The 11,232-nt window shown below is 41.7% G+C and overlaps 1 protein-coding gene across 1 annotated transcript in view; it reads left to right on the top strand.

Annotated features, from left to right (window-relative positions):
• ATIC (5-aminoimidazole-4-carboxamide ribonucleotide formyltransferase/IMP cyclohydrolase) overlaps positions 1 to 2,387 on the top strand; it is a 39,181-nt gene extending 36,794 nt beyond the window's left edge. Inside the window, exons 14-16 of the mRNA XM_077448178.1 lie at positions 211 to 393; positions 528 to 680; positions 2,213 to 2,387. Of these exons, the coding sequence (XP_077304304.1) occupies positions 211 to 393; positions 528 to 680; positions 2,213 to 2,332 (456 nt within the window). The 3' untranslated portion in view covers positions 2,333 to 2,387. The remainder of the gene's footprint in view (positions 1 to 210; positions 394 to 527; positions 681 to 2,212) is intronic.
• Positions 2,388 to 11,232: the final 8,845 nt, after the last annotated feature.

Raw genomic sequence — 11,232 nt, forward strand, 5'->3', positions numbered from 1 at the left:
GCTGGTCATTCAGGTAACAATATGTTTGCTATAACTAGCATTTTGGTGCAACGATCATATCTTTTATAAATAACCGATGCTAAGTTGATAGTTTTTTCTTTATTTGAAATTAACTATTTTTATTTATTTTTTCATTTCTAATTGAAGCTATCAAAATCTATTTAACTGCTATAATATTCTAAATGCTAAGAAAATGTCCTTCTCTGTCAGGTGGTGGGTATGGGTGCTGGGCAGCAGTCTCGCATACATTGTACCCGGCTGGCTGGAGACAAGGCTGATAACTGGTGGCTAAGGCACCACCCACGTGTTCTTGGCATGAAGTTTAAGGCTGGTGTGAAGAGAGCAGAGATCTCAAATGCCATTGATCAGTATGTGAGTGGCACCTTAGAAAAGGCAAGTATACAAACCTGAAGTGTCTGTACAACTCGTACTGGATTATTTGGAAGACTGTCTGTAATTTTATTTCATTTTTTCGATGTGGTTTAAAATATATGTTTGATATTTTCATATTTGTTTACTGTTCACAGGAGGAGCTGGAACAATGGAAAGCCCTGTTTGAACATCCCCCTGAACTGCTGACTCCTGAAGATAAAAAACAATGGATCTCTACCTTTACTGGGGTCTGCTTGAGCTCTGATGCTTTTTTCCCCTTTAGAGACAATGTAGAGAGAGCCAGTAAGGTAACCATAATATTGGGCCTGTTTAGTCTTTATACCATATAATGGGACAGGGCCCATCTTGTATCTGTGTGCTTTTCATTGTTTGTATCACAAGAAATCACAAAGATCAGAATTTTGAGCAAAAGTGAAATTTTATACCGCTGAGTCTGATGGCATGTTTACCTCTTTGCACAAATGCAGTATTGGAAAGTGAGTCTAGTTGCTAAAAATCCGCAGTGGCCAACTCTGTAAATATAGTGAGCCTCAAGTGCAGCCCTTGACCTATTTGGGCCACACAATAGATGGTGTGTGTGTGTGTGTGTGTGTGTGTGTGTGTGTGTGTGTGTTTTTTTTTATTATTTTTTTTTTGGTTCAGTATACTTCAATGGAGAAGCGTCAGAAAAGCATGTAATGTGTTTTTGCAGCAATTTGTGTTTTTTTTTTTTTTTTATCTGCCCATCAACAAATTGGGTAAAAAATTTGCAGCAAAATCACGTGCGCAAAAATCAAAACGCAGTGCAGAAACGGAACAAAAGCAAACTGCATAGGTGTGATTTTCAGACGAGGATATTCAGATGAAAAATCTTTATTTGCTGAATGAAGAATGTTAGAAAACTTCTTGGTCTCAAAAATTTTCAATTTCCAAATTTTCCTATCACTGTGGTTAAAAATGAACATCGTTTTGACCCAACGAACGTTTAGGAAATTGCACAAACTTTCTTAAAATTACTTTACTTTTCCTTGATTTAAAAATGTATGTATTTTTTATAAATTTGATCCGAGTCTGATTTTTTTTTTACCAAAGTCACCCTTTTAATTGTATATACAGTATATATATATCCTCTAATGGCATATACAGTCTCCTTCTCCCTCTCATAGTTTATATACAGTATATCTCTACTGTCTGTTCTCAGAGTGGATTAGAGTTTTTGCTCCCTAACCATATAGTTGGTTATTTATATTTACCATAGAGATAGTTAAGAATGCATAGCCTATTTATTTATTTATTTATTTTTAAACTTTACATATTAACTAAATTATACACCACGCCGATTCAATTAATAACCTAAAAAAAAGCCAAATAATCGTTAGTTTCAGCCCTAGTACTAACCCTTTTGTTTACAGGCAGAAAAAATACCTAGCTTATGGAGGACATGCTCAGTTCCAGTGACGGCGGTAACAGAAACAGGAAGTCAGTGAGCTCTGGTCCATAGGGACAGACCACAATAAAAACCTGTAGCTTGGGAAGGGTTTATCTGTTCCAATGACAGTGATAAGGCAAAGTCAGGAGTACTCTGCAATAGGGACTTGGATAGCAATCTTCTTTTTTGGAGTGGGGAAGGTTTATATTTATAACATTATTATTATTATTATTATTATTATTTTTCTTTAAATAATGTGTGTGTGTGTGTGTGTGTGTGTATATGTATATGTGTGTGTGTGTGTGTGTGTGTATATATATATATATTAATGTGTTTAGCCTTAGAAAGCTGCTCAATGCAATTGTGCATTTATTAATTGTGTTTTTTTTGTTTGTTTTTTTTTTCCCTCAGAGTGGGGTTCAATACATTGCTGCTCCATCAGGCTCTGCGGCTGACAAAGTTGTAATTGAGGCATGCAATGAGCTGGGCATCGTGTTGGCACACACAAACCTGCGTCTTTTCCACCACTAACCTTCCAAAAATAACTTCTTTATACTGTAACAATAAATTTTGTGGGGCACTCTAACTGTTTTTTGTCTACAAGTCATTATTTTTATTTTTTTTACAACTTCTAGTTACACAGCAGTAAGAAGAGCCCAACAATATTACATATTCAAATATATTAGAACATGGATATATTGAACATATTACACATTATACTATAGAACTCATTATAGCTTATTGTCCCTAATTTGCATAACTTCAACCCAAAACACACTTGGTCACCAACTGCATACTGCTGATACCAGGTCATATTTGGTACTGATCCAAAACTTTTCTTAGTCCCTGATCTAGAACAAGCATTCAACTGACAAAATTGGAATTTCCTTATCAGATTCCCTGTACCAGGTCAGAAACAAGGAATTGAAGGTTTTGGTTCTACAGCTAGGCAACCTTTTCATCTGCTATCGTTTTTTCTTAATACAGGCTTTCATTAAGGGAATCTGTACTTAATTTAATGGAGAATAACAACAGTTGTCTGGATGGCGACAACCGAGTTGCTTTTCTGGAACAAGCATGCAGCTTAGAAAGTCATAAAGCAATAGCTACTCTTGATCTGCATTATAGGTCCAGTCTGGGGGAAAATCTTTGGCCAAAGCTAGGTTGAGTGGTTCTTGGGTAAGGTAAACTACTACCCCAACCCCCCCCCCCATTGACAGTAATGGGAATGCACAAAAAAAAAATCTGCCCATCCCTTTGCTGATAAACATGGCCCTTCACGGCTGTTTGGTTATATACACCCCGTGCGAATAAGGTCAAAGTGAATTTACTACTAAATATAGAGCAGTATTAAAGTGTATCTAAGCCCATGAACTATAATAATAATAATATTATCATTAATATATATATATATATATATTTTTTTTTAATGGCGGAGCCTGCTAGTACTTAGATGTGGAGATTAGTTATGTCTATAGTACGCTGTAGGGTTCAATATTGAGTTGGCTCACCCTTTGCAGCAAGGCTATCCACAAGATTTAGGTGTGTCTATGGGAATGTTTGACCTTTCTTCCAGAAGCAAATTTGTGAGGTCAGCTGCTAATGATGGATGAGAAGGCCTGGCTCGCAGGTTCCGCTCTAATTTGTCTCAAATGTGTTCTATCGGTTTGAGGTCAGAACTCTATGCATGCCAGTCAAGCTCATCCATGGTTTTTTATGGACCTTGCTTTGTGCACTGGTCCAAATCATTTGGTGCAGGGGGGATTATGGGGTGTGGTTGTTTTTCAGGGGTTTGGCTTGACACCTTAGTCCCAGTGATGGAAATGCTTAAGGCATTGGCATACCAAGGCAAGGGGAGCCATCCCTGCTGGGAGAACAGTGAATACTGCTAGCAGCTGTGGCCGCTGCCAATAATTGCATGCTGGGTGTACCTGAGTCGATCAACTTGGGTCTAAGCGGCCTGGCCAGAGATGGATCGAATCTTGTCCAGTCCCTGCTGAACTGGCTGAGATTGAAACCAGTTATGGCAGGCTTAAGGGTAACTTTGGAATCCTATGTTTGTATGCCTATTGACAGTGACTTTAACTATAGACTTGGAGCCTATGAGGTGTCCTCTTGGCTTTGACCTGAAACACCCACATCTGTGTCTTTGCTTCTGTTGTGGGAATGCCACACTTGCTGCTGTTTCTCCAGAGTCCTCGTGACATAGCTTTGCAGTATGGCCCGTTTGACCACACCTGAAACCTCTTTAAGGACCTCCCCCCCCCCCCTCTGTGTAGTAACTGGTTGAGTAACCGAAGATTTCAGTCAGTAAGACTCAGTGGGGTTTATTTACTAAAGGCAAATCTAAAGTGCACTTGTAAGTGCAGTTGCTGTAGATCTGAGTGGGACATGCAAGGAAAATGGAAAACAGCAGATTTGTTTGTACAAGATTTGATGATAAAATCGGCAGAGCTTCCCTCATTTCAGATCTACAGCGACTGCACTTCCAAGTGAACTTTTAATTTGCCTTTCGTAAATAACCCCCGGTGTTTTCTTTAGGATGAGTTGAGCCCCATACACACTATCAGATTTTCTTCTTCTGATTTATTTTTCCTTCAGATTTACCAAAACCATGTAGTGCAAGGGCCTGTCTGATTGCATACACATTGAAACTCCTAAGGTTTGACCTCTATATTATATGGTTGTGGTAAATCTGAAGGAAAAAAATTAGTAGAAAATCTGATAGTGTGTATGGGGCTTAAGAATGGTGATTCTCTTTTGGAACACTTCACCTTTTTAGGAGTACAAAACTGAATGTCGGCCTCCTGTTTCTTTACCAACTCAATTCCTAGAGAGAAGGAATTCTGCCAAATGACATTTTAAGGAACTGTGTAAGAGGAGGATGAGATAATAAGCCTCCTACAAACTGGTCATCAGAGTCCATTGCAGAAGGAGGTATAGCAATATGATAAACACTAAATGACAAGAATAGCTAATCTATTTAAAAAAAACAAAAAAAACTTTTAAGACTTGCCATCGGCTCAAGATCGCAGTAAGGCTCAATGTGATCAGACAGTACCTATTACATTGCACTTGCTCCCTCATGAGTATCTTGATACAGGCGGATTCATTCTGTAGCTGGGGACTGCAGATTTTCAGTAACGCACTGTTGCTTCCCTTCTGAATAGGACCACACCCTTAGAGCACACTGCAATGTCTATCTACGTTAACTTTCTTCTCCTTGTGGTACAGGGACATTACCAGAAAACGCTGCCTGTAAACCCTGTGGTAACATGTTTACGTTTGGATAAAGTAACGCATGCATTGTCACGATGGTGTTCTTAGACACGTGCAGTTTATTTTTGTTTTCCGAATCATTTGGATGAATTTTTTGTTATTCAGATGTATCTGAATTTCCGAAATACAATTGTAACGAATTATAATGAAATTTCAGATGAAATTTAAATCAAATTAGAAAAGTTTTCAAATTTACGAATAGAAGAAAATGAGTAGACTATACGGCCTGTTTCACACTGGGGCGGTTTTCAGGCACTACAGTGCAAAAAATGGCCCGTTTCACTCCAGTGTGAAAGCCGGAGGCCTTTCACACAGGAGCAGTGCGCTAGCAGGACGGTGAAAAAAGTCCTGCTAGCAGCATCTTTGGAGTGGTGTATTCATCGCTCCTAATCCGCTCCTACCCATTGAAATTAATGGGGCAACGCAGCTATACCAATGGCTAAGCGCCGCTGCAGCATCGCTTTGCGGGCGGTTTTAACCTTCCCCCAACCCCCCCCAAGTATTCATCCCTCAAGGGCTGTCCTGGAAGGAGTCTCTCCCATCGACACAGGAAGCACATTGCCACAGTTCAAAAGGCGGTCCTTCAGGTCCCTGGTCAGTCATTGTGGAAATTGAGGAGGAAGAAACTCAGTTATCCAGACATAAGATGTATGAGGCTCTGGGGAAAAAGAAAGCAAGGGTTTTTCTGATACATAAAGTGCTTTCTGACCTTATCCTTAAGGAGTGGTCTGAACCGGATAAAAAGGTTTTCTTTCCTAATTCCCTTAAGAGAAGGTTCCCTTTTAATGAGAGCCCAGAGGCGGTCTGGAATAAAAACTAGACGCCCCTCTGTCCAAAGTCTCAAAGCAGGCTGATCTGGCCTTTGAGGATATGGGCCATTTGAAAGATCCAATGGACAGGAGAACAGACACAGTCTTAAAGAGGGCCTGGGATGCCTCTATGGCAGGCTTAAAACCAGCTCTAGCCACTTCTTGTCTAGCTAGAAACCTGGAGTTCTGGTTGTCACAACTGCAGGAACATCTAAAAGCAGGCACTCCTAGGGGGGAGCTTTTGAAAACCTTGCCTGTACTTTTCAAGGCCACTAGTTTCATCTCTGACGCCTCCACGGACTCCGTAAAGTTTACGGCTAAGTCTGCAGCACTTTCAGTGGCAGCAAGGAGGTCAGTATGGATGAAAACTTGGGGGGGGGGGGGGGGTGTGACACGGCATCTAAAACCCGCCTGTGCAGCGTCCCTTTTACAGGAGACTTGGTCTTCGGGCCTGAGTTAGATTCCGCCTTAGAAAGGACGGCGGATAAAAAGAAATCCTTTCCCGCAAAAAAAACAGTTTTCATCCCTCTAAGGAACCCTCTAAATCGGAGAAGAGTTCAACCCCCAAAAAGCATTGGTCAGGACATGAAGGGAAAGGGGGCATACTTTTTAACCGCCCCAATCAGGACCCCAAACCCCAGTGACGTCAGGGTTCCTGTGGAAGGAAGATTAAGCAAATTTCTTCCACAGTGGGAAGAGACAACCTCGAATGAGTTTGCCTTAAATATAATAAAAAGGGGTCACGCGCTGGAATTCCACAGCAGCCCTCCCTCAAAGTTTTTGGTGACAAAACTCCCAAGTCACTCGGAAAAGGCCAGGGCCTTGCCTTTTACTGATAGGGGAAATGGTGGGTCAAGAAGTATTGACACCAGTCCCTATTCAGGAACAATGGGACGGTTTTTACTCACACATTTTTGTGGTAAAAAAGCCGTTGGGGAGGTTGAGACTAATTATGAACCTCCGACCACTGAATCGCTCCATCCGTTGCAAGAGATTTCGGGTGGAGTCCATTTATTCCATAAAAAAATCTCCTCCAGAAAGAGATATTTATGGCTACCCTGGATCTAAGGGATGCTTATTTGCATATCCCAATAAGGGAGGAATGCCAAAAATTCCTTCGTTTGGCAGTGCAGATACACAAGTTTACCACTTTCAGTGCAGAGCGCTCCCCGAGGATCTTTACCAAGGTTCTCGGAGGGGCACTAGTTCCATTGAGGCTTCAGTCAGTCTCGATTATTCCCTATCTAGACGACCTGCTTCTAACAGCACACTTAGAGAGGAGTCTCTCGGGATCTGGAGTTGACTCAACTCAGCCTGAGTTGATTAGGGTGGATTGTCAGTCAGGAGAAATCAAAGACAACCCAACACAGGAGATCCTGTATTTTGGTTACTGGATCAAGTCTGTAGATCAGAAAATTGTACTGCCGGAAGAAAAGATTTTGAATCTGTGGCAGAGAACATCTTTTCTTCAATGCAGCCCCAAATGTACGGTGAGGGAAGTAATGTCTGTCTTAGGTCTTGTGACTGCAGCCGTACAATGGGCCAGGTTCCACCAAAGAGACCTTCAGGGATTTCTGTTGGAACAATTAAAGGGCAGAGATCTGGAGGAGGAGGCATCGATCCCCTCAAAAATAAAACGCTCCCTCTGGTGGTGGAAGGACAGGGAGAACCTAAACAAAAGGGGTTCATTGGGTCCTTCCTATCACTTCAACACTGACAACAGATGCAAGCAGCTGGGGCTGGGGAGCCCACCTCGGCTCGAGCTGGGTCCAGGACAAGTGGACCCCAGAAGAGAAATGTTTCTCCTCCAATTGGAAGGAGCGAACGGCAATCCTGAGAGCTATTTTAGCTTTTCAGTCCACAATACAGGGTCACCATCTACAAGTCCGTTCAGACAACATGACGGCTGTAGCATATATAAACAAACAAGGAGGTACCAGACGTCCTCGTTTGATGTTGGTAGCCAGACGCTTTTTCCAGTGGGCAGAAGCCAATCTGGAATCCATTTCTGCTGTACACCTGAAAGGGGAGCTGAACAGCACGGCGGACTTCTTGAGTCGACAGAGTTTCGAACCAAGAATGGTCCTTGCACCCAGAGGTATTCAATCTTATAACAACTCACTGGGGAAAACCAGTAGTGGACCTTTTTGCAAGCAAAGAGAATGCAAAGGTTCCCAGTTTTTGCTCGCTAAGCCCAGGAGATCAGCCCCTGGCTGTAGATGCCTTGCAGACTCTGTGGACTTTCAGTCTGGCGTATGCATTTCCCCCTCTTCATCTCATTCCGAGGGTCCTAGCAAGATTCCTCACAGAGGAAACCTGTTTGATCTTAGTAGCACCATTCTGGCCCAGGAGACCGTGGTTCACAACGTTACTACAATTGACAGACTGTCCTCCTCTAAGGCTTCCCTGCAGACGGGACCTCCTGTCACAGGGACCTCTTTATCATCCGCAGGTGGCCACGCTGAAGCTTTCAGCATGGTTGCTGAGGAGGAAATCTTAAGGAGTAAGGGCCTGACAGACAAGGTGATTGCGACCTTACTACAGAGTCGCAAACCAGTCACGAGGGCTATTTACAAAAAAGTCTGGAGAAAATTGAATAGCTGGCTGAATAGCCGAAATGGAGATAAACATGAATACGGCTAATATTCTACAGTTTTTACAGGAAGGGGTAAACAAAGGGTTAACTCTCTGTACTATTAAGGTACAGATAGCTGCCTTAAGTGTGTACCTAGATGAATGATTACAGGAAAATCTTTTTGTCGCTAGTTTCTGTAAGGCAGTTGCTAGACCTAAGCCGGGCAGAGTCAACAGAGTCCCATCCTGGGATTTAGCAGTGGGGCTCAAAGGGTGACCCCAAGAAAGCTTTTAGCACATCTGAGGCCTCCCTAAGGCTTATTACATTTAAGACAGTACTCCTGGTGGCAATCACTTCAGCCCGTAAGGTCAGTGAAATCCAAGCCCTTTCCATCAGGGAACCGTTTTTACAGATCCTAGAAGACAGAGTCATTCTAAAGACAGACCCTGGGTTCTTACCAAAGGTAGCATCTAGCTTCCATAGGTCACAAGATATTGTCCTCCCCTCATTTTGTCAAAATGCAGCAAATGAGAAAGAAGAACGTTTTTTAATTTATTGGATGTGAGGAGGTGTATTCTAGAGTATCTAAAAGTAACAAATCCATTCAGAATCTCTGAATCCCTTTTTTGTCCTTTTTTCGGGCAGCGTAGGGGACACAAAGCTTCAAAAGTAACCATAGCTAGATGGATTAGGCTAGCTATAGCAGAGGGGGTATAAGGCCTTAAGACCCCATTCACACCTGAGCGTTTTGTAGCTTGACGCCTGAAGCTACAAAATGCTGGAGGGGAAAAAATCCATTATTCTCAATGGAGATGGTTCACATCTCCACTCCAAGTCGCCTGAAGCTCAAACAAGTTCCGGACCCTTTTTTGTTGCGCGAATCGGGCTGATTTGGGTGTTTTTCTTCTTTTAACATTGGCTCGCACAAAGTCGCAGTAAAACGCTTGAAACCGCTACGCTCAGGTGTGAATGCAGCCTGAATAGAGATCCTCCTGAGGGTGTGAAAGCTCAATCCACAAGAGCGTTGTCTGAATCCTGGGCAGAAAGAGCTGGTGCCACCCCGGAGCAGGTATGTAAAGCAGCCACATGGTCAAGCTTTTCCACCTTTACAAGGCATTACCGACTGGACCTAATGTCTAGTCAGGATCAGGCCTTTGGGAGGAAAGTCCTCCAGGCCGTGGTTCCCCCCCCCCCCCCCCTAAATCTGGTAAGTACTTGGGGATCCTCTCAAGGGCTGTCCTGGAAGAACACTTGGGGAAACCTGGAGTTAGTACTTACCGGTAACTCCTTTTCCGGTGGTCTTCCAGGACAGCACGATCCCACCCTTTTATTTGATTATAGTGATGTACTAATGTTATTACCTGTTATGGTTTATATGTTTTGCAGTTCCATCCTTCGGTTCTTGGTGAATGACTGAGAAGGGACCTGAGGGACCGCCTTTTGAACTGTGGCAATGTGTTTCCTGTGTCGATGGGAGGGACTCCATCTCTCAAGGGCTGTCCTGGAAGACCACCGGAAAAGGAGTTACCTGTAAGTACTAACTCTAGTTTTCGGCCGCATACTGCTGCTAAAACGATGGTAAAGCGCTACTAAAAATAGCGCAGCTTTACCGCCGACTCCCGTACTGCCCCAGTGTGAAAGGGGCCTAACCATCTTCTGAAAGTCGAAGTTCAAATAGAATAAATTTGAACTGGAATAGAATAGAAAAAAAAAATACACTACAACCATCTTCTGAAATTCTAATTTTGACTAGAAAAAAAAAGACTATAACCATTTCCCAAAATTTAGAATTTAGCCATCTTCCGAAATTCAAATTGAAAATAAGAGTAGAAGAAAATAGCATAGAATAAAAGGGAATATAACTATCTTCTAAAATTCGAATAGAATAGTAAAGCTTATAATAAAACAAACAATAGAATTGAATTGAGAATATAACCATCTTCTTCCAAAATTAAAATAAAAAGAAAATTTGAATAAAGGAAACAAATTCCAAAAAGGAATTCAATTAATTTAAACAAATTTATGTAAATAACGAAACAAAAAAAATGTTTTTATTCTGCACATGTCTAGGTGTGTGGGTGTGTGTTTGTTTTTGTTTTTTTTTTGTAATTTGCAGTAGTATAAGAGGAAGTTTTAGAAAACCCTTTGTAGTATATTAATGTGCTTTGTACTAAACTGACAGGCTCCACACATAGCAGCAGGAAAAACAATTGCATACAAGGTATGATAAAATATGCATACAAAATACACAAGCTACATACAGTGCCTTGAAAAAGTATCCATACACCTTGAAATTTTCCACATTTTTGGCATGTTGCAGCAAAAAAACTTAATTCTATTTTATATGATCGACCAACAAATTAATAACTGTGAAGTAGAAGAAAAATGATAAATGGGTTTCAAAATGTTTTACAAAAATGTGTTAAGTGTGGCGTGCATTTGTATTCAGCCCCCTGAGTCAATACTTTTGTTAAACCCCCTTTTGCTGCATGTGTCTACCAGATTTGCACATCTAGAGTGACATTTTTGCCCATTCTTCTTTGCAAAATAGCACAAGCTCTGTCAGATTGGATGTGGAACCTCTGTGAACAGCAATTTTCAAGTCTTGCCACAGATTCTCAATTGGATTTAGGTCTGGACTGTGACTGTGCCATTCTAAGACTTGAATATGCTTTGATCTAAAACATTCAATTGTAGCTCTGGCTGTATGTTTAGGGTTGTTGTCCTTCTGGAAGGTGAACCTCCACCCCTGGCTTAAGTGTTTTGCA

This window comes from Lithobates pipiens, unplaced genomic scaffold (genome assembly GCF_037356315.1).
Source record: "Lithobates pipiens isolate NorthernLeopardFrog02 unplaced genomic scaffold, aLitPip1_a1.2 Scaffold_22, whole genome shotgun sequence".
NCBI classification, from domain to species: domain Eukaryota; kingdom Metazoa; phylum Chordata; class Amphibia; order Anura; family Ranidae; genus Lithobates; species Lithobates pipiens.